This window comes from Ascaphus truei, chromosome 2, assembly GCF_040206685.1.
Source record: "Ascaphus truei isolate aAscTru1 chromosome 2, aAscTru1.hap1, whole genome shotgun sequence".
Taxonomy (NCBI): domain Eukaryota; kingdom Metazoa; phylum Chordata; class Amphibia; order Anura; family Ascaphidae; genus Ascaphus; species Ascaphus truei.
In genome coordinates, this window is record NC_134484.1 from 365,928,921 (window position 1) to 365,955,023 (window position 26,103).

A 26,103-nucleotide genomic window follows, 5' to 3' on the forward strand; every position below is an offset into this window, starting at 1 on the left:
GAAAGCTATTCCAACTTCCCATTGTAAAGTCAGTATAACAAGCCTCACACAGTGATGAGACCCAAAAGGTTGAAACAGCTGAGTGTATTTTACTGGCTGTGCACTTCTTTAACCCAGACTGTGCTGAAAAGCTGTACAGCAGGCATACGCTTATAGGGGTCCATGTTAAAATGGACATGAAGTTAAAAGGTGAACTGTGTGCTCATTTGCATGTTATTTCCCAGAATCCCTGGCTGCAGTGGAAGCACTGTATGCCAAGAGATAGTGTTGAAAAGCAGGGTTACAGTGTCTGAGACATGTGAATGTGCTCACAAGTGATATTTTTATTTGCTGTACACTTTTGATACCCAAATGCATTATTTTTATGCTCAAAACTGTGTCCCTGTCACAAGGACAAGCAAACCTTTTGTGGATGTCTTTTCTCCCACACAAACTTTTGTGACATTTATGGCTGGTAGAGAAAACTACTTTAAAACTTAAATGAATCAGAGTATAAAATACCCTATAACAATGCTACCCTACCTGTTGCATTAGTTTGATTTAAAATGCACTTTGGGACATCTGTCCTGACAGGGCTAATTGTAATCTTTGAAGAGGAAACAAATATCTGACATATGCAACACAGAAATCCTGTCATGTTTGATATTTTTGTAGCCATCTGAGAGATATAGATATAGATATATAGATATATATATATATATATTTTGAAGTGAAACTTCCTTAGTGGCACCTCATTCGAACTGGGACAAAAATGGATTGTGGAGACAGAAATGAAACGGATGTGACGTCAGTGCTGGCAGTTGAGGCCGGGCTGTGTTCTGGCTCAGCCCAATCCCAACACTGACATCACACCCGCTCCACAAATCAGATGCGGCGGCGGTAGCCGCCAGCGCCGCTCCTAACGGCCGCTGCTCCCCCCACATGGCTGATGACATATGCTCCTAACGGCCGCCATTCCCCCTGCACATCCGCTGCCAAGCCGCGCATGCTCAGTAATCATGGGGACTGGAGGAAAGCCACGCATGCGCAGAAGCGGTTGGCAGCGGCGCCGTTCCCCGCCCGCTGCCACGGTTGTTGACATGTGTTGCCGTTCCCCGTCTGCTGCCCGGGACAGCAGAGACCGCCCGACCGGGACAGCCCCCCCCCCCCCACCCTTTCCTAACCCGAATGGGACCTCCCTCCCAGCCCACACATGGGCCCGCCTAACTTCCACTACCGCTGCCATGCCGCGCATGCGCAGAAGCGGCTGGCAGCGGCGCCATTCAGCCCTCCAGTGACGCGGGCGTTTGCGGGCCCCCCAGGAAGCGGTGGTACAAAAACCCGGGCGCAACCCGCGCGGACCCCCCCCACACTGACGGACCCCCCCGGACCCCCCACACACACTGACTGACCCCCCCACACACTGACTGACCCCCCCCCGGACCCCCCCACACACTGACATCCCCCCCAGACCCCCACACACACTGACTGACCCCCCCAGACCCCCAAACACACTGACTGACCACCCCAGACCCCCACACACACTGACTGACCCCCCCAGACCCCCTAACACACTGACTGACCCCCCCAGACCCCCTAACACACTGACTGACCCCCCCGAAGACCCACACACACTGACTGAACCCCCCAGACCCCCACACACAGTCACACTCACAGTCACTCACACGCACACTCTCAGTCACACGCACACTCTCAGTCACACGCACACTCTCAGTCACACGCACACTCTCAGTCACACGCACACTCTCAGTCACACGCACACTCTCAGTCACACGCACACTCTCAGTCACACGCACACTCTCAGTCACACGCACACTCTCAGTCACACGCACACTCTCAGTCACACGCACACTCTCAGTCACACGCACACTCTCAGTCACACGCGGAATTCACACTTAGTGCAAATAGCTAATACAGGGGATGTGTGCCGAGCACGCGCATTCTAAGTCAAATTTATTTGCGTTTTGTCATTGAGATTGTATTTTGATTTTTAATTAAAACATCACCAACACCAACACAAATACAATTTCTGTGACAAAAGTCAAAGAAGTTTCACTTACTATGCTCGTGCACAGCACACACAGCTTTTCTTTTGTCCTAGTGAATTACATCAGATTTTAAATTATCATACATTTTAAATCTTTAAAGGAAAAAGGGCGAGTGCCCTCTCTGTCAACTTTTGTCTTCTAACCGGACCAGTCTCAGGAATTTGCACAATACGTTTGCAGAAACATAGAGATAGTGTACAGATGTACCCAGTGATTTGACACAGTCACTATTATAAACATTGTTTTTTTCTTGCTAAATTGTCCCATTAATGCAGACCAGGTTAACCCAGGTGACCTCACAGGAGACATAGAAAAATAGGTATTTTTAGACTGAAAGATAACCATTTGGTTGCTGTATTGTTAACATAACTGAATAGGTTAAATGAATTAACGTGGCAGATGGGTAACCATACATGTATGTCTCATGAAAATAGTACAAGCATACCAAGAAAAACCCTGCACTTCTGAACAGTTGGTAGATTGTCTGAGTTTCCCGAGATGCAGAATGTCTCGTTAACAAGGAAAGACTCCTTCCGCACACCTCACAGCCATGCAGACTTTATCTTCCTGGTTAAGCAGCAATCTGAGTGACTGTAAGGTGCTCCGATAGGCATCTCTTTTGGGGTTTAAGTGTTTCCAATGAAATGGACAAAAGAGCAGTGGAACTAGGGGGGATGAGGTCGGTCAAAGGATGGCAGCAGGAGGTGGGACCCGCCCCAGCGGTTCCACTCAGACGTTATGCTGCCAGGACGAGCTCCGCTCCCCACCACTCTACTGGACACTTTTGGCTTGGGGGCAGGGTAAGAGATCGATGCATGAGTGGGGCTGACAGATGGATGGTGGTGGGAGTGATGAATGGAGGGGGGTGTAAGTGGGAGAAATGGGATTGTGTCGGGGAAAATCCCCAATTACAGAATTATTTTGGCTTGGAAATATAAATTGGGAGGGGTGAGGGGAGGGAGCAGTTGGTGGAACTTGTCCCTGGCACAAAAATACCTAGTTCCTCCTCAGGGCATGAGGTACATAAAAGAAACAAGCTTGTTACTCTAAAGCTTGTTTTATAGTTGGCGCGCTCACGCATGCGTGTGCTAATGCTTGTGCATGTGAATCACACTTTGTGTACGTGGTCTGTGAACGACAGCTGGACGTGGCTATGACGCGGACGGGTTGGCGTGGCCATAACAAAGAAAACATTTGTGTAAAGTGTGATGGAAATAAAATCAAAAAACACCATTTTCTTTGTACATAGTGCATCAACCATGTACTCTGCGGTTCACATAGAAAAGGAGACATAAGGGCAAAAATATAATTTTTTATACAAAAATTGGATCAAAGAAATGAAACTGTGAACTTACCTCAAAGAGATTCTGATCCAACCTCTCAATAGAAGTATGTGTATGTCAAATATTAGAACATATACAAATGAGAACTGCAAGTGGCAACACAACCGGTTTGCTATGCTGGCAGTGTGGAGGGGTTATGTACCGGATCAAAGTCTCACAACTGCAAAACAGGGGCAAGAAGTAGAGCAACATATACTGCAGCGCCAGATTTATCAAAGCAAAATTCCATTTACAGCTATGGAGGTTTTTGTCTTTGCCAATTAGGCTATTATTTGTCTACATTATGCAGCCGAGAGACTCTCGTGCAATTGCAGCCTCGCTGTGATTGGTTAATAGAGTGTGACGTGCAACGGCAGCAACGCGAAAAGACAGTTTCCATGTCTTTCCTACAATCTGCTGGCTCAACTCTCACTGCCGTGCACGGCTGAAGTATAGAACGCCAGGTTTAACACAGTCAATTATAATTGACGCATGCGCGCGTGCTATATTACACCCCTAAGAGGGATGTGGATTCCTCAGCATTTGTCCAAGGCTGGTTGTATTTGCAAACCAAGTGGATTATTATGGAATGTACAGAACTTTACGAGGTTTAGAAAATTATTTGACAAACAATTTACTCTAATCTTTCACTGTACTTGGTTATGAAGGTATGATTTTACAGTATACTAAAAAGACTAGAGTAATTTTTTGCACTTTAGTAATCTTTAGGCTTAACTATTTAACAACTGATTGTTCACAATAAAAGGAATCCTTTTTTTTTTTTTTTTTTTTTAATTCTTACAATCAAAGCAGAAATACTTAACCGTAATACTGGGATATTTTAATTAACCATTAGTGAGAAAAAAAAAAAAAAAAAACCTTTCATTCTATTTTTGCAAATCTTATCTTTTAGTATAAAGTATAAACAAATGTAGACTCACACAATTAAGTATCTTTTGGTTCAATTCATAAATACCCAAATCTTAATTGTTTGCTGCCATGTTCTGGTTTTGATTTGTGTGTCATTTTAGACATGTACTTTTTTTCTTTTTCTTGAGATTTCACTGCTAAATATTTGTGTTTGTGAGGTTAATCTTTGTCACGGTAGACCAGACAATCACATCAGGATCAAAGCACCAAACAGAACACAGAAGTTAAATAAACAAGGTTTATTTTGGCCAGAGAAAACAAAAGCAACACAATGCTCAAATACAGTCACAACGTACCAAAACAGGGTGTTACGGGAGACTCCTAGCTCACTGGGTGCTGGGCACTGTCGAAGCGATATCACCCAGGATGTGGCCACCATCCGGCCATCTCAGAATATCCCAGTTATTCGGGAAGATCGTCCCTTGGTTCTCCATTCGTATTTCCAGTTAATCTCTGTGTCAGAGACTAACCACTACAAATAACACTGATCAGCATTGGCATATATACTTTCCCAGCCTCCATCTGAAAACGGGTGCCAAATCACCTAAGAGATTGTCATCGCTGAGCCAATCAGTGGCTGAGGGCTCACCCGAGATGGACATACCAGGGCTGTGGGTGGTGACAATGCTTTAGGACAGCCCATAGTGGTGGGATTGAGTGGGTAATTCAAACTGACCAATGGGAAATCGAGCGATGGGGCTAGGACCCAAGCCTCGGCTCCCAGTTTCAGTTTGATACCTCCTGCAGAGATAGGTGCCTCACGGTCGGGGACCAACAATGCCTCTGCTCTTAGAGAACGTGTTCCCCCGACATGAGTCTATGCCCTCCGCCACTTCCCCAGTGTTCCCAAGCACAGCACCTAGCCCAAAACAAAAGGATAGTTCAGGGATTCATTGTGTGCTGGCCTTGCTAAGTGAATTATGGCCCACCACACAATGAAGTCTTAACAAAATATACAGTCAGATATATATTGGGAATATCTTCCAAAAAATCAGGGGAGCGTGTCTCGTAGCCATAAAATAAAGAAAACATTACATAGTGCAATAATGTTTTAAATCAGTGATTTGGTGCAAAAAAAGTTCAAAAATGACTACTCACATTGAAGCAATCAAAATCAAGCAGTCATCCAACTTAAGGGGTGGATGTACCCTGTGTATATGCAGCAGCCACCAGCCCCCAACCTCCAAGGAAAGAAAAAGAGACCATATAGTGCAGATGGTATTATATTAAAACAGGGAATACAAGAATGAAGGCTTACACTTCGTATGGTCAGAGTAGGCAGTAATGAATTGCGGATAACGCAGCTGCTCCACCACTGTGTGGATCTTTATCCGGTGGTTCCCACTGCACCGGAAGTGACGTGACGGGAGCCCCGGCGTGGACGCGAGTGTTTCCGGTAGAGGCGGAGGACAGCGAGGAACTCAGGGGAGCGACCAACTGAGCACCCGTTATCCGCAATTCATTACTGCCTACTCTGACCATATGAAGTGTAAGCCTTCATTCTTGTATTCCCTGTTTTAATATAATACCATCTGCACTATAAGGTCTCTTTTTCTTTCCTTGGAGGTTGGGGGCTGGTGGCTGCTGCATATACACAGGGTACATCCACCCCTTAAGTTGGATGACTGCTTGATTTTGATTGCTTCAATGTGAGTAGTCATTTTTGAACTTTTTTTGCACCAAATCACTGATTTAAAACATTATTGCACTATGTAATGTTTTCTTTATTTTATGGCTACGAGACACGCTCCCCTGATTTTTAGGAAGATCATCTGATGCAAGACGAGTGGAACAGTCTTTTTCAAGGGTTGTAGTCTGTTTCTAAGTCCTTTATTCACTTTATTGTTATTTAAGCACGAATATCACTATTATCACTGTTTTATTATTCACATATAAGTGGTTTAATATTTGTGTGTGTTAGAGCGCTATTGTCACTTTTTTCTTTAATATATTGGGAATAAACTGTTTCACATGGTGGGAGGGGGGGGACCAAAACAACATACATGGCAGTCATTTTGGCAACCTAAGATGGCCAACTTGACTGGTCCCCCGGTCATCATCTTGACTGGTAGGGGCAACCAGCAGGCTTAACCCTCAACACCCTAACCCTAACCCCCTACTATCACACTATTTAAGATTTGTTTTTAAATGTGTCTCTGTAGTTTTAAATTGTCAAGAGCATTGCAAAATTTGTGAAACACTGCCAAAAATTGCAAATTTTGTAAAGGTGACTTAAAAAATACATACATTAAAAAATAAAGAATTTGGATGCGAAATCCTCAAGTAAGAAAATGGTGTTTGTTGAATTTTGCAATGTTTGCCATTTTCTTGAAAGTTTCAAGAGTTACGCAATTAGCCAATTTTAGAAATGTGCACACAAAGTTGTTCCCACCGCTCTAGTACTTCTTGAACAAGTGTAATTGCATAAACTGCAAATATAATTGCATCCTGTGGTTCTCTGCTTTTCTTTGTCTGTGTGCTAATCCAAGCATCTTTTTCTCATTTGTCTGCAGACTTTATGAGTGTGTGGGATAATTGGAGTCATAGTCATAAATATTCCTTACAGATCAGACACAATGATGAAGTGATGATAAGTCTAGAGTCTCACTTACAGCACCAGAAAGTGGAACATACATGCTACAAGATCACGGTCATCCCTGAAGCTTCTTTAGTCAAATGAGACTTCTTAAATATGTTGCAAAATCTTTTACCCATCCCTGAAGCATTCTAATGAAGGAGTGCAACATAAATAGAAAAAAAAATCCTCAGCACAAGTCTACTCTATTGGTTTTCCCTTGTAGGTTCTGCTGGCACAGGCCAGACAAGGCCGCTACGCTACCTCTTGCTGCCTGTCTCCCATGGAGCGATTCTGTGCATGTGCCTAGACAAATACATTTGGAGAGGAGACCAGGCGCACTGAGGTAAGTATATTATAAAATGTATCAAGTAAAAAAAATTCAAAAAAAAGGTAAATATCCAGGCTTACAACATAGTAAATAGCAGCAGGTTCACAACGTGCTGAAGCATTGTAATGCAAAACGCATTGGGATTTGTCGACCCTTTGGTGACGTCACTTCCTGTTTTTCCTCGGAGAGCCACAAGGACTGTGCAAGCTGTAGTATGAGTGTTTTTGCTAGCCGGGGGTCACCTCAATTTCATCCAGCACCCACTGTCGCCGATGTGAACCTGCTGCAATTATCTATGTTGGAAGTCTGGATATTTGCCTTTTTTACTTAATACCTTTTATAATATACTTACCTCTGTGAGCCTTGTCTCTTTTCTCAAAATGTCTGTGTAAGAGGGCAACATGTAAGAAAAGCATGAGAGAAAAAAAATCATATATATATATATATATCCCGCCGACCCCAACATGCCAGTTGCCGGTGACGCAACCGATGTAGTCACCCATCACCACTGGCGAAAGTTGCACGTAGGTTTGGAGCGACGTCGCTGGCGACAAGGCCAGTGATGTCACGAAGGGGGCGGGCAGAGTGCAGAAGACGCTCTGTGATTGATGTAGACAGTCACATGTGGCGACTGTCTCTCCCAAAATCACATTTCAATGGCTTCAAATTTTTTGTAGCTCCGTCGCACTTACTATAAGCGCATGCAACTAATCCAATGTATTTGTTTTGGTGCAACGTCGTTGCTGGGAACTGTAAGCGCAGCCTTACCCCAACTCTAATATAACATCTTTAGCCTTACCAGAACCCTAATAATCTGGTTGAAAATCATTGCCAGCTAAATAAGAGAAAATGTTAAAAGTCAGCTACCACACACACACACACACACACACACACACACAATAATACCACAAGTTTACCCATTTCTAAGTATTAAAGCATGTGTGAATGAAACTTAGGGGAACCAATGGTAACCTCTATGTCTAACATGCACACTATTATCCTGTCATGAGCCTCATCATTGCCTGGGCCTATGTGATCCCTTCTGAGAAGGAGACTGAATATCCACAAGGGGATAGGAGCTACCACTCTATCCACCTGGCTAAAACTGTGAAAACGGTGGTCTTGTTTGGGAAAACATATTACACTGCTAAAGCTTTGATTCTCGCTCATCCTTGTAGAGCAGGGATTGAGTCTCTTCTTGTCTCCTCCTCTTAGTGACACCCAGACCGGGGGATGTAACTTCCGTGTGAGTCATTTCCACCGAGAAGCACAAGCTGTTCATGTTGGATGAGAGGCCACCAGCAACAAGGAAACCCCCCCATAACATGTGCTGTAAAACCCCTTCAGCACCAGAAGGGAATGCACCGCACATAAGTGGGAAACGCATTGCGACCACATCTGGTACTAAAGGGGGTCACATCAAGTGGCAGATACATAAAGCTGCTGTCAGTAGGACAGTAGTGCTTCTGTAAAACCATGACAAAGGAGGACAGGGAAGCACAGGGTTAATCATTCTCTGTTTAAGTCACAGCACACTGATGGTCCCATTCAGCAATGAAATTGATAATCTCATAATACACCGTAAGTAATGACATTATTTTTTTTGTAACTTCGGTTCGGATTCACGTGGCATCCACATGCAATGCGTTTCTGGATCCCTTCATTTAAGCCAAAAGATTTGATCACTCCCCCCCCCCCCCCCCCCCCCCCCCAACATACACAAGATGTTACGGGAAGCTTTGGGAACTGAAAATTGAACCGAACCAGCAGATATCCATTGGCAGATCCCCATTATATACACACAAATAAATACATATCAATGATAATTAAAAAAGGGAGTCGGATTAAAAAGCAATGCCAAATACTCAACACCCCCAGCAAGACTCGGACACCCACAGACCCTGAAAAATGTAGTAATCCTCAACAACCTCGAAAAAGCTTGTAATCATATATTCCCTGTGTGAGAGAGGGTGAGAGCACTGGGGGAAAACTCATGAGCCAAATCTATTGTGTGCTCTGGGAGCAGGCACTGCTACTGCAGATCAGCATCACAATACAAGGCATTCGCGTCTCAATAAGGACACAATGAACAACCCAAGCACATCCTATTAAATAAATGCCACGGGGTCTGAACACAAACACATCCTCCCAACACAATTCATACCGTGGTGAGTAGAGGTCTCATCTGTTCCCCAACCCGGTCTTCATCCATGGCCCTGTTGTCTGTGCCCCCCAAGCACTGGTGATTTTGCAGGGGGTAATAAGCACCGGCGATCAGCGCACACTGTATATGTATGTATGTGCCCCTGTGGGAGTCCCGGTGACTTCACTATCACCCTGCCCGGGTTGCAAACCTTTTCACCCACCCCCTCCCCGGCTTGGACCAGGATCTTTATCGGAAAGAGAACCGTGCAGTTGGTTTACCCCGCCCCTAATCCGCCCTCCACCACCTCCTCCTCCTCTGACTCACTGACTCTTTCTCTTTGCATTGCCTTCTTCTATATTTCCCATTGGCTGCACCCACCCCTTCCCTTACTTCTATCTCCCCCCTCTCTCTCTCTCTCTATATATATATATGTATTCCGCTGCTTGCTACTTACACCCTTCCCCCTCTGCTCTGCGCTTTGTGTAATATTTCCTAGAGGTTGGAAGGTGGTCCATGGTATTACCCATGTTATCATTTCTTTTAAAGATGGCACTATATTCAATTTCGGCAAAAATAAAGAAATATAAGACTAAATGAGGTTGTTTTAAATAAATCAGTTCTGTACTATAAAAAAAAATGCTACAAGTATTTTCCCAAACAACTCTGAATGACGTTTTTAATGTATTATAATGTAGCAAGCCTATTTTGTTTCTATAGCAACCGTTTACAAAGTCACATCCCTTCCTCTTTTGAAACAGGCTCTGGCACACCCCTTTTTGAGCCCTGTCCTCTCTAGCAGTGCACCAATTGTATCTAGTGACTGCCTGGTCATGATGTTCCCCTCAGAACTTTGCATCTTTGGTCTTCTTCTGCTGCACTGACAGCCATTTAGTGAACCCCGAGCCAAATCTTTGCCAATCGATCACAGGAGAACGGGTTGATCAGCAATTTAGTTAATTACTTATCATTGTGTGGATTGTATTCTATTAAAGGCAAAAAATAAAAATACGGCAGCTTGGACTGCTGCTTTAACTATACCATAAAGTAAAGATGTGTTCCAAAAGCTTTTTAACAGGTATACATTGTCATTAAATCAAGTAGACACTTTTGTAATTCCTCCAGTGCCAAATGGACCAGAACCACAAAGCCAGTTTTCAGGAGCCAAAATCAATTAGATTTGGGAGATCTAGACAAAAAAACATCGTATTTCAAGTTCGGATGTATGTCAGTGAGGCTCCATTGACATCTATGAGACTGCTAATGCTAAAAGTCAGTGACAGTTTGAGGCTGCCAAAAATCCGTGACAGCCTAAGAGAAGCCGTGAGAGGTGACAGGTTTTTTTGGCCAGTCCTAGTTTTATGCCTCACATCTCAAAGGATTTGAAGAAATTAATGAATTGATCTCAATGTGGAATAAAACAGACAACCCCATATTATCAGCTATTAAATCTGAATCAGGTGTTCACTCTTCTCCAGCATTGTGTAATATGATCCACAGAAAGAGCACAGTTAATCTAATGGTATTATTCACTGTCCACTGCCTTTTGTTTACCTATACAGGTATCATCTGCTGACTCCTTGCCTTGTGTATTATCCATCAACATAGGTTCATTTAATATTTTTTTCACACACTGCCTTGGGGAAATTATGTTCCTTATTAATTAAAAAAAATCTATATTAAAAGGAAATTTGTCTACCCCAAAAGTACCAAAATATCGTAACTGCAGTTAATGCAACATTTTATTTATTTATAGTAAACATTAGTTATTACAACATCTATAATTCAATAATATTTTGTTCTTGGATATAACATTGAAAAATCAGACTTTCTTTTTTTTAATAAGTTAAAATTGTATGTAGCAGCCAAACAGAAATAACCCAAATACCATCAAATGTGTATTTCCCTGTCTTTGGCTTTATCAAAGTTGTTTTGTGAATGTCCAAAATGTAAAAAATATAGAAATGTAATTGGAAACAACTCAGAAGTACTGATTTTATTTCATATCAGATTAAAATGAATGAGTGCTGTATCTAAAAACATTTTGCCAACCACATTAAAATTCGAGATGAGCCGATAGTTTGCCCAAAATGCAAAAGAGGAGATTTTTCATGTTTTGTATTTAAAAAATAATGAAAGCTAGAAATCTCTGGAATAATCTGTTTGTCTAATTTAATGAAGTAATTCCAGGAGTGAGGTTCTAGCATGTATGACTGTTAATGTAATACAAAGTGTGTGTCTATTCAAGTAAGACGTGGCAGATCTATATTGTAGGGCTGAAGAAGTGGCTCAGTGAGTAAAGGCACTGGCAGAAAAACAATAACACTGAGTTTGTGAACTTGGGCAAGTCACTTTATTTTCCTGTGCTTCAGGCACCAATACATAGATTGTAAACTCATCTGGGCAGAGACTGTGTGTGTAAAAATCCTATGTACAATGCTGCTTACAGTACACTATTTTGTCATTGTGAAGTGCTTTGAGTCCCATTGGGAGGAAAGCGCTATATGAAATAAAGTTAATTATTATATTACTTATAACATTTCCATTAATCCCAACTGTGTGTAAAATCCACAGATTTATAAATTAGTACTGCAGTTTCCATATCATCATATGTTAAGGGTGCACAAACTTTCTTCGCTGCACCCCCTGCCTGCTCTCCCCGTGTGTTGCGCCCCTTACCTTTAATGCATCGTCATTTGGTCACGTGACATCTGTGACCCCCGCGGCGGTAATTCACACCGCGTTGCCATGGCGACATGTGCCCCCCAGTTTGAGCACCCCTGATATAAGTAATATAATATTTTTTAGATTTTTGCATGTACTCATTATTCATAGAAATAACTGTTTTACTATAATAAAATACAATGCTCTGACTATACTGTAGGTCAGGCCAGCACAACATACGGCCCGCAGGCCGCCTGGACTCCTTGTGCGGCCCGTGATGCCCTCCCCCCCCCCCACCCCCCTGCCTATTAGGGAAGGATCGGCAGCAGTTTGATGCGATCCCCTGCAGGCATAGAGGAGAGAAGGGACAGAGCTGAGGCCGGTCTGACTGCAGAGGGTGGGGGCAGGGTTAGTGACAGGGGAGCCTGTTAGTGAGAGCAGGAAGTGAGGTGCCTGCTGCCAGGGACCAAGATGGCTTCCCCCCTCCAGCCATGCTCCACAGTGAAAGGTAGGACACCCCCCCCCCCCCCCTGGAAGCTGCTCCTCAGAGCTAAGGCCAATGTGGCAGTGTCAGAGTGGCAGTGTGTCAGAGTGGCTGTGGCAGTGTGGCTGTGGCAGTGGCAGAGTGTCAGTGTGGCTGTGGCAATATGGCTGTGTCAGTGGCAGTGTGAAAGTGTGGCTGTGTCAGTGGCAGTGTGGCAGTGGCAGTGTGTCAGAGTGGCTGTGTCAGTGTCAGTGTGGCAGTGGCAGTTTGGCAGTGGCAGAGTGTCAGTGGCAGTGGGGTGATGTGAGGTGCAGGGGAGTGAGGTGAGGTGCAGGGGAGGGTGAGGTGCAGGGGAGTGAGTGAGTGAGGTGCAGGGGGGGGAGGTGAGGTGCAGGGGGGAGGTGTAGTGGGGTTATGTGAGGTGCAGAGGGGGGAGGTGAGGTGCAGGGGGGGATATGTAGTGGGGTGATGTGTAGTGGGGTGATGTGAGGTGCAGGGGAGTGATGTGGGATGCAGGTGGGAGAGTGATGTTAGGTGAGGTGCAGGGGGGTGGGATGTGTGTGGTCTGCAGGGGGGTATTGTGTGTTATGTGGAGGGGGAGTATTGTGTATGGGTGAGGGGGAGAGATGGGGGAGTCTTGCAAAGGTTGATGATGAGGGGTGCAGGGGGAGATATATGAAGATGATGAGTGCTGGGGGAGATATGAGGATGATGAGGGGTGCTGGGAGAGATATGAGGATGATGGGGTTCTGGGGCAGATATGAGGATGATGAGGGGTGCTGGGAGAGATTGGTGAGGGGTGCTGAAGGAGATATGAGGATGATGATGATGAGAGCTGCTGGGGGAGATATGATGATAATGATGATGATTTTACCCGTGCGGCCCGAATCTGTTTTTCTTGGAGCAGTTCGGCCCTTCTTGCTTTACAAGTTGTGCAGGCCTGCTGTAGGTTATTAGAGGAGTATTATAGTTTCCCACAGACTACAGATGCATTATACAGGAGAGCCCCGGGCATGCGGCGGGTTCCGTTCTAAGGGCCCACCGCAAAGCGAAAATCACCGGAAAGCGGAACTGGTGATTTTCACCGTGTGCACATGCACAGACCGGCAATTCCCCCTGCTGTGCATGCGCAACCTTCGTACTGCACATGTGCAGCCTTCGCTCTGCGCATGCACAACCTCAACACCCCCCATTCTGTGCATACGTGACCTCGGACTTCCCCGTACTGCGCATTCCCAGACATGGCAGCCCCCTTCTCGGTATCGGCGGATCGCCGAAAAGCGGGGCGCCGAGAAGCGGAGCCTTGCTATATTCAGCTTCTCTATTGTTTCCTCTCTGTATCCTATTTAGGTATACATGATCCAATACGGTTATCTGATTTTCCCTAGTGTAACATGGTTAGTCTACTCTTCCTGTCTCTTCTCCCCCTGTCACATAAGCCCTAAGCAGTCTAGGCTGTGTTAGGTCATCCTATGGGCGTTTGCCCACATGCTCCTCTCTGAGTGACAGAAGTGTGGTGGTGACTCATGGCCTGTGTATAGCCTATCAGGTATAGATACAGACCTTGAGCCCTCCCCTTCTGGTTCCTCAGAGAGGCAGTGCCAAATTTAGGTAGTCTTTTCTCCTTCCTTAGTAGAGGGAATGGGAGCTTCTCCCAGCTGGGAGTGAGAAAGGCCATGCAGCCCTCATGGCTGACTGGGCCTGTAAGATCTGATGCTCCAGACTCATGAGCAAACACCACCCAGAGGCCTGGATCCTCTGAGCCCTTGCATCCGCTGTATGAGAAAAAACTGCAGTGACTGCAATAAACCATCCCTTTCATATACTCCTACCTGGATATCAGTCTTTGTGCAGGGAGGATGGCTGGAGTGTGTTTTAGTGGAGACTGTCTCCAGAAGACTATGGAGCCACTACAACTGGAGGCGCTGACACCAAGAAGAACTACCAAAAGCCTGTTCTGGTCTCCAAACCAACGCAGACATCTCAGCTCTTCTGACCCTCACAGGTATGCTGCACTACAAACACCTGTAGCTAAAACAGTATTTCCTAGAGCCGAGGTGGGCAACCCTGTCGCCAATCGCCACAAGTGGCGAATTGGCCATGAAAGTGTGGCGAATTTGAGTTTGCCAGCTCCCACAGTAAAATATACTTTTTCCTGACGGCGTGTGCTGGTTTCCGCTTCCTGAATGAGTCATTGACGCAACACAGCCATCCAATACTCCCCTCTGCCTTCAGTAGGAGTCTAGACCCAACCTTGAACTGCTATTTTTTATGGTAGCTAAAATGTGTAGTGACGCAAGTAAACGAAAAGCATGGTGTGGCGATTTTCACTTCTCATTCACCACACCTGTGGCTACATTGAAAATAGGTTGCCCACCTCTGTTCTAGGGGGTGGGGGTACGTGTGCTACATTAGGCTTGCATATTAATCGCTCTTCTTGTTTCAATTATACACCTCCCATTTTTAAATCATTACTCCTATGTGCACTTTATAGCCACCCAAAGCATATATGGGTTGAGAGGCTCTAGATTTCATTCTGCATAAAATAACCTATTGCATCTGTCGTCTAAACTTAGCATAGGTTGAACTTAATGGACGTATGTCTTTTTTCAACCTCATCTACTATGTAACTGTAACCTCGTGTTAGACTATCCTTTTATAATACAGGGTCTTTATGCTTGCAATCTGCTGTGCAGAATGATAGGTAGAGCTTCTCACACTTGTTGGACTGGGCTCAGAACCTGGAACCTGAAGCAAAATAAATTGAGACTCTGTTTTCATTAACAGCAATAAACAAGAAAATAAATAGGGGCAAAATGTCACAGAAGGAAACCTGTGGACAACAAAATACTGTAGGTCAGCGGTTCGCAAACTGGGGGGGCGTGGCAGATACAGGGGCCCCGCGCTCTTCCCCACGGCATTTAAATTAAATGCTGGGGGAGGCGTGAGGCCTCTGTAACTCACGTGTTCTCTGCCCGGTCTTCGGCAATGCGTCGCCATGGCAATGAGCGTCAAATGACACGGCGGGGTCACGTGATGTCACATAACCTGCAACGTCATTTGACGCCGAGTCTTTGGAGAAGGGGGTCGCGAACTCTGAAGCTCCCGGGCAGGGGAGGCGCAGCTCAAGAAGTTTGCGCACCCCTACTGGAGGTAATAAAATAAGAAAAAAAACATGATTTCCCCAAAAAATATTAAAGTAGAGCTCTACTTACAGCAGTCTTTAAGATCAAGTTCTATGTATTTTTTAAACAGTTAAGAAAACAACGTTTCGGGTTCAAAATGAACATTTCATCAGGTCAACTTTAATATTTTGGGGGGAAATCCTGTTTTTTCTGATTTTTTTCATTCAAAGTCCATGTGATTTGAGCGCTTGCCTGGAATTCTGGTTGCAAATCTAACAAACTGGCAAAGAACATAAGCCACTGCTTTATTGTGCACGATTCCATTCATGTGGTTTAGAGAAGGTCATCGTGGCTGAGACTCTATTGAGGATGGGGCCTAGTAACAGAGAAAAGAGCAGGAGCTCCTGAAATTTATTTTTCATATCCTACCATGCATTTATTGTGTCTGGTTTCCAGCATGACAAGACAGCTGAAATTGTAATAACTGCACAAATAACATATTGAGTTTAGTCTCATTATTGTCCCAATTCATTTGTGATTCAGAATAAAAAGATGTCACTTTATTTATTAGCTAATACAGTTTGAGCTTATCACATTCCTGCATTGTAATGATGCCCCCACTCGTGTTGTGCGATGCAGTAGGCAGGGCTGCCGACAGATTTCCCGGGGCCCAGGACTACAGGGCCAACCTGCCCCCCTCTCCCCCTCCGCCCCCCCCCCCTCCCCCCCGTTGGCAGTGTTGCGAGCTTCATTTCACTCCTCGCGAGCCCCTTCTATTTACCTCCCTCTTCCCATGTATTTCTCTCCCCTCTGCCTGACCTTTTACTCTCCCCCCTCCATCAATTATCCCATTCTCACTCAATCCCTGCCCCCTCCGCCTCACATGTATTCCTATCCCCTGCGTCTCACTGTTACTCCCTCTTTTCCTCACTCACCCTCTCCTGCCTCTTTTCCTCTCACTCTCCCCCCTCCGTCAATTACCCTACTCTCACTCTATCCCCCTGTCACACTCATTCCCTCCTCCTCACACAATTCCCCGCACAAATATATACCAAAAAAACCCACCCCCAATGCAAAAAGCTTCCCAACCCCAAATACATACAAAAATTCCCCACCCCCCAAATATATACAACCCCCCCCAAATACATACAAATAAAACATCCACCTACCCACCCAATACATATAAAAAACAATACATATAGCCTCCCTAATACATATATAAAACAATACACATGTAGCGGGGTTACCCCTGGCTACTATTCTACCCAATGGGCTGGCAATAAACCCTGGTATTTACAGGTTGCCAGTAGTTGGTATGGGGTTTTCCCCTTCACCTTTGGTACTGCACTTGAGTGACAGCAGGGGGTGGTACATCCTGTTGTAGCTGGGACAACGGGGTGCCCACCTTCTGGCTGTACTTAAGGACAGGACCGCCCTAAATTTGGAAGTTGTTCCTTCCCTCTGAGGAAGGCAGGTCACACGACTAGGAGCCTGAGATTGGGGCCTACCCATGTGTTCTTCCCTAAGGGGAGGAGTGAGTGTGAACCCATACCTCTGCCTCCTTTAGGGAGGTGGGGAAGAGCTAGGACGGCTGCGGTTGCCCTTGGCCTGTAGTGGCGGTTCAGGGACCATCTCCAGTGAGAGCTGGTCTAAGGAGACTGTATCCGGCAGAAGACTGCTGAGCAGCTGTGGTGTTACTGCAAAGTGTGTAGTAATATACCGTTCCTGTTTTGCAATATACCTCCGGCCTGGTGTGTGATCTAACTGCGGGGAGAGGTACATGTCCTACCGTGGGAGATCATCTCCATTTTTCTGGAGCCTACGGCAGATGGAGGCGCTGCACTGCTAAGTATTACATGGGGTATAGACCCCAGAAGCCTGTTCCTGTGTTCCAAAGTCATAGCGGATGATTCAGCCCTCTTGTTACCAGCAGGTATGCACCACACACCCCGTAATGGCCCCAATCTGCGATTGGGGGAGGGGCGGGTAAACACTGTTACACATATAAAAAAAACCTATATATATATATAAACCCCCAAATACATATACAAAAAACCCAATACATATAAAACCAACCCAAATACATATACAGGCCCCAATGCATTAAAAAAAAAGCCCCCAATACATATATATATATATATAAAAAATAAACATAAAAAAGACCCAATACATATAAAAAAAACAATACATATAAAAAAAACATGCATATTATATATATATATATATATAACATATATAAAAAGCCCCAAATACATAAATACAGCCACCCCGCCCCCAGAAAATACATATGTAGCCAGGTCCCCGTATTCCCCCAGTTAACTTTGCTGGGGCTGGGGAGGTGCGTGGGTGCACCCGGCCAGTGCCGGGGGTTGCAGTTAGTTGGGGGGGTGACCCGGTCGCTGGAGCTCCTCAGCGTGACACGGTAAGGGCACCGTCATTTTAGGATTAGCAACGCATGCGTAGAAGCACTCACAAAAAAAATTTTACCTTGTGGTTGGTCAGGCCAGGCCCGTTTTCTGCGGGGGAACCCGGACGGCACTGCAAGTTGGGCCCAACCTCTGGCCAGGCCCAGCTGCCGGTCCTCTCCCGGCCGGACCCTGGCTCTCCCTCAGCTGCAGGCCTCTGTCCCACGTGCATCCAACGCTGGCGCGTGTACCAGACCTCCCTCTGCTGCCGGTAGCTGGGCCAAGCTTACTTCCAGCGCGCTGACGTCAGAGAAGCCCATTGTGCACCGGCATTGGAAGCTCGGCGTGGGACAGAGAAGGAAGAGACCTACCGCGACTGGCAGCTGGACCTGGCCAGAAGTCAGGTCTAGCTTGCAGCGCATTGGGGGGGGGGGGGTGTGGAGAAGAGGACTGAGGACCACCAAAGCGTCAGAAGAGTTGGATAGCGGGAGAAGAACAGGGCGCACTTCACTGACTTCTGAGAAGGGAGGGCAAGAGAGAGACAGGATGAGGAGGGTGGTGAGAGAGAGAAAATTGACGTCAGTATTTTCTTTGACTATTACACTGATTTATTTTAAAACCCCATATAAAAGTTGTCATGTTTTGCTGTTTTGAAAATGTTGAAATATGCAAGTTTTTTTTACGTATTTGTATTCACTTTTCTATTATATACCGATTAATAAAGTTTTTGTTTTTTTATGTGATTAGGATTACATCAGGCAGGGGGAGCCTTACTAATATCACATCTGTGAATACATTTCTTGAAATTGACTTGGAAAAAGTCTCTGAGTTAGCATTTAACAGAAGGTGACAACCCTGAGTTGGGGTAGAGTTGCAACCTCTTCGTGTGTGACACAAAGTCTTAGGTTTTAAGCATGTCATCTCCTTAGGCTAAGGCCCCGGTCTCTCCGCTGTAACGCGCGCCCGCGCTTTTGGCGGCGCGTTCAGCCGATTCCCCGGGAGGAGAGACGTGGGCGGGGGGGGCGTGGCGGAGGAGTGACGGGGGCGCGGCCATGACGTCAGCCGGCAGGTTCGCCCTCATTGGCTGAACTCAACGCGAGTTCTTATCTCAATTCTATTGAGAGCAGGAATAGCTCTCGCGCGAGCGCTGCGGCCCCCCCTCGCAGCGGGCCCGGCGCCATTGCGGGGAGGGCTCTCGTGCCACAACGGACGCTGTAGTAGGCAGCGGGGGCAAGGCCTTACTCTGGGTAGATTATTATTTCTCCGGGTAGGGCCGCCGATAGGGTGTTTGTCTTGGTTTGGGCCGGGAGGAGGAGAGCAGGGCTGTTTGACTTCTACAACACTGCAACTTCCAGGCAGCAGATGGCGATGCAGAGCCCTCTATAGCACCTCCTCCTTAGATCTCCCGGCTTCTCTATACAGTGTGTGTGTTCCATGCATATGTTGTATATTTACAGCGTTTGTAAATGTTGAATATAAATGTGTGTTTGTATATTGTGTGTGTGTGTGTGTGTGTGTGTGTGTGTGTGTGTGTGTGTGTATGGTGTTGTGTCTGTGTGTATATATGGGGCATTCATGAGGTGTCTGTGTGTATATATGGGGGAAGGAGAGAGAGAATGGGAGGAGGGATGAGAGTGAGAGAATGGGGCAGGGAGAAGAGAGAGGATGGGGGTGAGGGAGGAGAAAAGATGGGGTAGGGGGAGAGAGAAAGAGGATGGAAAGAGGGAGGAGAGAGAGGATGGGGGAAGGAGGAGAGAGAGGAGGGGGGAGGGAGGAGAGAGAGGAGGGGGGAGGGAGGAGAGAGAGAATGGGGGCTAGGAGAGAAGATGGTAAAGGGAGGAGAGAGAGAGATGATGGGGGGAGGGAGGAGAGAGGAGGGGGTAGGGGGGAGAGAGAGAGGGTGGGGGGTAGGAGAGAAGATGGAGGAGGGAGGAGAGAGAGGGGATGGCCCAACATCTGCATCCACACACGGGACGGGAGCGACACCAGAGGCCTGAGACCACCCCAAGGTAAGTATTTAAATACATTAAAATGATGCAAGAAAACAGCGGAGTTATTTTGCTTCATTAAAAAAAAAAACAATTTCCTGGGGAAGGATCCCCCGTCCTCCTGCGGGCTGTCACCCCTAGGGTGGTCCCCCTACCCGGAGGAAGTAATATCGGACCCCAATCTCATCTTCGGGTCAAACACTTTTAAAAAGGTGGCAACTCTAAGAAGGGGCTATTAATGAATCAATAAGAACTTGGCATTCCTCTTCAGCATATACAGACGCAATTGATCATCATTTTAAATTTGATCAACAACCTAAATCAGTTACTGTTTTATTTCCACATCAAACCGTTATGTTTTCACAAAATCGCCATTCAAGTTTCCCCTCAAAATTTAGTGTATTCATTTTTTTAATCTGCCATTCTTCTGACAATATAGCAGTTTGTTTCACTCACCAAATGGAAGCCACTACTCAAACTGCTGACGCAGGGCTCATAAAACATGTGGGAGAGGTAGCCCCGAGGGCTCCCCTCCCACACTCCCCCCTCCTTTCCACCTTTTGCACGTACTGTATGATGTGATTGGTCAGAGTAGGTGTCTCGTTAACCAAACTTTTAGGCTAAGGCCCCGCTCCCTCAGTCAGCGCGCCCGCACTGCATGCAGGCAGCACGCTGAGAGGCACAGACCGCTATCTGCGGTCTGTAGAAAGCCGGAGCGGGGGGGAGGGGGGCATGGTTTCAGCGGGGGGGGCGTGGTTTGAACGGAGGGTCCGTCCGTTTGTACCCCCCTCCCCTCCTCCAGTGTGCAGGAGCCCGGAGATACGATCACGCTCTGGCACAAAAAAAACAAAACAAGCCATGACACAGCTCAACAGGCCGCCTCCCTACGAGCTCCTTCCCTGCTCCCCTGCTTACCTCATTAGCTCACACGCGCACCACGTGACGCATCAACGCTCCAGAACACCTTCTTCTGGTAGCACTGGCCGGCTGACGCGTCACAGCACGTAGTGAGCCACGGAGGGAGGAGGCAGCGGGGTCCAACGGATTGCATGTAAGGGGCTGGTGGCGCACGCGCCACCGGACGCAGCGGGACCAAGCCCTTAGGTGTGCAAGAGCTTGCCAATGATTGGCTGATTCTGGCAGGAGAGATGGATTGTGGGGGTTTATAAAGAGGTGACCCAAGAGGTTTGGACTGCTCCCTTTCACTCTAATTGTAGCATTTATAAAAAAACAAAAAAAAAAAACAAGTTTGACTGACATTTTTAATGTACAGCTGCAACTGCCAGTTGTAGACAGCTTGCCTTGAGAATTCTGCACTAAAAAGCATCCAATGCTGCGAGATTTCTGCAGCCAGACTAATGGCCCATCGGATTAACACAGCGGGGGTCCCTGTATTTGAATGGGACACACGCTGTGTGAATCCTAATGGGCTCTGAGTCCCATTCAAATGCAGGGACCCCGCTGTGTTAATCCGATGGGCCATTACAGCCTTCTGTGGACCATCTCACGAGTTACTGCGAGATGGTCACAGATTTTTCTTGGTAAATGGTGTAAAACCGTCAGTTGCATCTGTATTATAAAGTAACAAGCCTTTTTTATTTCTATAGCAACCATTTGCAAAGTCACATCTCCTTCCTCTTCTGGAACACTCTCTGGCACACCACTTTATTAACCCTGCCCTCTCTCTAGCAGTGCAGAGCTCCATTAATCGTATCTAGTGACTGACTGGTCACATGATCTTTCCCACAGAAGTTTGTCATATTAATATGTAAATGCATTCCACTGACTGCAGAATATTCCTCTGCAGTCATTTAGTGAACCCCTGAGCTGAGCCTTCGCCGATCAATCACAAGAGGATGGATCGATTGGCAACTTAGTTCATTACTTATTATTGTGTAGATTGTATTGATGCACATATTAAAGGGGGGGGGGGGCGACGACGACAAAAAACACAGTTTGGACTGCTGCTTTAAAAGAAGCACCAACATGCTAAACGCATTGAGGTCACTTGAGGTTATGCAAATAGCTGCAGCAGCAGCAGCAGCAGCAGCATTAGCCGGGTTGTATCGGAAGGGGAGGGAGACAGTGGTTGCATCCAGACTTCTACATCTGTGATTGCTAAAGATTCACCCCCTGGTTCCCTGGAATTGGCTCAGAACTATTTGCATTTTGTACGTTTACAGTGTTTCACATTCACTCATTATTTAAGTCATGTTGTCCTCTGGGTATGCTCTTTGTATATAATATGCATGCTATGCTTGTTTTTTTTTTTTTTTTTTTTTTTAGCAGGTTAGTATTGTATATGTTCCCTTTTCGATATTTAACTTCTGGTAATTTTGGTATTTATTCTGCATTTTGGCATCAATTTGCTTATCATTTTTGTGTGTTCGTCTTTTGTATATAGAGTACTAGCCATATTTATATGGTCAGTGCATGTTATTTGTGTTTTTTATAGACATATTTTCGTTGTAAATTTACCTAATACATTGTATTTCTTAATATTTTTATTCCTGATCCCTTGTGCACTGTTTTCTATTTTCCATGTTTAACTATAGTTAATAAATGCTGTGGCCTTTACCTCCATTACTGTGCCTGTTTATTTAGAGGGTGGGTTGGAATGGGAAGTAGGGCCATTGCGGAGTCAAAGTCCCACCTCCTACATAACAATGAAAGTCTGCAGTATATTACTTGGGCTTTAATCTCTTGACTGCCAGATGGGTCAGAGATGTGTTGCCAAAAGCAAGTGGGTTCAGATGCTACTGCAGGAAATAAAAAATAATTTAAATCCACTGCCCCCCCCCCTCCACAAAAAAAAATTGAAATTAAAAAATGCATTAGGAACAAACTGTTATTAAACAGCAGTACTTTTGAAAATTATTTAGACGAAGCATCATGTTTTCAATTAATTTGTTTTCCTACTAGAGACTAACTTATAGAGTGCAAGAGCTTTAACATCCATGGGGTAAGCTTTATTTATTTAGATTTTTTTCTAAGGCCTGGGACATAGAGGAGCAAACAGCGCTGAACCGCGCTCCAGCTCTGCCTCGCCTGCTCCAAAATGGGGCTTTTCCCTGTCCTTGCAGGCGAGGCAGTGAGCGCTCTCTGGGGGCGGGCGGGGCGGGGGCGGAGTGGAGGCGTGCCAGGAGGCGGAGCGGGAGGTGGGGCTAGTCCCCCGCTCCAATTGGATGGCAGCGGTCACGTGACCGCTCCTCCGCTTCCCCCGAGCGGCAAATTTCAAAACTGCCTGTCTCGGGAAAGTTTCTCAGCCTCCGCACGCATCAGCGCGCATGCGGAGGGAGAAACTATAGCCGCGCTGATGACAGATGCAGGGGCTTTGGGCATCTGCTCAGCGTGGCTCAGCCCGCCTCAGCGAGCTTAAAATCACTATGTCCCAGGCCTAACTCTCTGCTCACCAAGAAGCTCAGTAGTAGAGCGATGTAAGGAATCGGGGAACACGCCCCCTGTGGCGTGTTACCACCTTACCTGCCGCATCTCACATCCCTGCTCTCCTTACAGAGCGCACATGCACCCACGGTTCTTCTACATGTGCCACGGATCTCGGTCGTGTCGCGCACCTCTCTCGCGCGTAGGTGTGACGCCGTGCGCCGCTCTCCAGCTGCGAGTCAAGACTATCTAATCCTTGTCTGTGTCCTGAACCCTTCCCTGCTTCCGCAGAGGCCACGCCTCTGCTCCGCCCCCTGCCTTATCTCACCAACAGGAAGTGACTTCAAGCATATTGAGGCAAGTGACGCCATCTTGCTTTCTGTCAAATCCTGCCCTCTTCTTCCTGAGAGGAACTAAGTCTCACTCTCATTATCAACAGCTGCTGCTGCTCCTTATATAACAGGCAGTTGCTATCTGCCCTGTGTCATGCAAAGTACTACTCCAGTACTCTATGCCTCCTGTTCCTGTCATTGCATGCTGTGTCCTGCCTGGATTTCCACTGGGACTTCTACTTGCTCTCCTTTGGCTTTCCGGAAAACTGGGACATTACTCTTTCTATTACTGAGGTATAGTTTACCGTTGCGGGTAGTGTAGGACCTGCTGAATAGGGTTTACCTTGATGTGATAGCAGGCTTACAATACTTTGGCAAAAGCATTTAACTAAAGAACCCTTACAGTACTTTGAATTTAGTATTGTTTTTCTCTTCAGTTACTGGCACTATGCCTTTAAGGAGGCTGGACATCCTTCAGGAAGCAAGCAACCAACCATTGTACCTTGTGCTCTTGACTCTGCTCTACCTTCTCTTCTTACCAGTGGCATGTCACACCCCCGCGCTGGTGCCTGAGAGTGCGCGCGTCTCCGTTCTGCTGGCAGAGCACACGCGCACGTGCAGCTGGCTCAGCTGTGCAACGGAGCCTGGCTCCAATCTTCTGGACGCGCCGCTCTTCTCTCGCGTGCGGCGCGCTCACGTGATGACGTGCACTGCTCCCCAGCTGCGCGGCAACTTTCTCCTATCTCGTGTCTCCTGCGGCTTTCCCACCTTGCTACCGGGTCCCCCTCCTTGTCGTGGCTTGTACGTGGGAGCACAAGCGTTACAAGCGGTTTGTAAAGCAATGTGTGGCTACTTATATAGCACAGTGGTTTGTGCTCCTAACATTCCAAATCATTATTGCTTTTTTTTTTTAAATAGAATATTGGAAGGAGTTTATATTTTTCAACGAATAAAGAATATACTGTGCTATGTAATGTAGTATGTGTAACAACATTCCCAGGAAGCAATCTTAGTGCTTGGCTTGGAAAAGGACTAAGATGTTTGAATTTGACCATGGTGCCAACATCTCCATAAAGTCTTAGATTTAGAAGAACAGAAAAGGTAAAAGTTGTACAATGTGGGGAAATGGGAAGACCTCCAATAATGATTTCATCATAATGAACACATTCAATGAGTTCTAACACAACGTGAAGTATATTTAATATAAAGTAGTTGCCTGCTTCTTCACAGGCCCTGTCCACACTGTGCAAAAAAGGGTAGAGGTAAAATATTAATGCTAAATGCATTTTTTATTTAGTCTGTAGAAAACCCCAAAACATTTTAATTTTAGAGATGATTACTACATTTGTTTAAGGCAGCCTATTACATTTGTCAGATGCTTGGACTATCTTCTTACTGCGCTTTCCCACTCTGCTTCCCCACTCTACTCCCAATCTACAGTAGGTTTATGGCTGGAATCCTACTTTCTGTTTCATGATTTAGCTTTGAGATAGATATATATTGTTAAGCTATGTTTAATAGATTTTTGTTTGCCATTTTAGATCCAGTAGCTAAGTATTACAAACCTTACTTCATGCCTTGTGAATTGAGTCCTTGTCTTCTAATTCGGATCCCTGAGCATTCTTGTTCTCATTAGACCTGCATTTCAGATGAAAATTGAGACTCGGAGAACCAGGACTGGATTTATATTTCTTTATGACAAGGGGCTAGTTTTGCCATTTTCATAGAAAATACACATTGCTTTTATTATGGGCTTGCTAATTACATAAGTAGTAAATCATTTCTATAAAAAGGATTTAAAAATAAATAAATAAAGGTTTGCTAGTATTGTTAGGAGTAATCTTATAATTGAATTTCTGTTTTCTCAAAAAACATTGGGGGCAGATTGCACATTTAACATCCTTACATTCCACTGAACTGGTAAATGTGCTAACAAAAGGTAATCCGATAGTGTTTTGTCTTAAGGCAATTTAAATGTCCAATGAAATGCATGAACCCTTCTTAATAAGTGTATACCTTGTATCTAAGCGATGCTGAATTACTAGAGAGGCCACTCAAGGGTCTAACCATGGAACTCAAACACGTTGGATGACACAACTCCATGTTGCAGAGTATTAGTTCTCATTAAGGGGCTTATTGAAGCATCAAATGCAATTGGCTAAAAACTCCTGTTCAAGTCAATGAGAGTTTTCAGCTGATTGCTATGACTTTGTCCGCTTTGTACTTATTGAATAAGTTCTTAAGGGTTTTGTGAAACACTGATACCACACAACTGTTGTCTCCAGGGTTGTACTGATAACTTTCTCCAGGGCCGCAGACAGATTTAGCGGGGCCCAGGACTAGAGTTACGTCCAGGAGCACCCCCCAGTGCC

General features: G+C 45.8%; 1 protein-coding gene and 1 long non-coding RNA gene across 11 annotated transcripts in view; one reads left to right on the forward strand and one right to left on the reverse strand.

Moving 5' to 3' along the window:
• The window catches only part of SLC4A7 (solute carrier family 4 member 7), a 185,795-nt gene extending 176,166 nt beyond the window's left edge, over positions 1 to 9,629 (reverse strand). For 5 of the 9 annotated variants that reach the window (XM_075586993.1, XM_075586992.1, XM_075586990.1 and 2 more), the window contains exon 1: positions 9,371 to 9,627. In XM_075586993.1, coding sequence (XP_075443108.1) covers positions 9,371 to 9,418 — 48 coding nt within the window. In that variant the 5' untranslated portion in view covers positions 9,419 to 9,627. Of the gene's footprint in view, positions 1 to 9,370 lie in introns of all 9 variants that reach the window. The other 4 variants (XM_075586988.1, XM_075586985.1, XM_075586994.1 and 1 more) reach the window with 3 other exon arrangements.
• A 2,842-nt stretch (positions 9,630 to 12,471) lies between these two features.
• Positions 12,472 to 26,103, forward strand: part of LOC142488726 (uncharacterized) — a 68,325-nt gene continuing 54,693 nt past the window's right edge. For both annotated transcript variants that reach the window (XR_012799616.1, XR_012799615.1), the window contains exons 1-2: positions 12,472 to 12,521; positions 14,341 to 14,502. This is a non-coding gene — a long non-coding RNA (uncharacterized LOC142488726). The remainder of the gene's footprint in view (positions 12,522 to 14,340; positions 14,503 to 26,103) is intronic.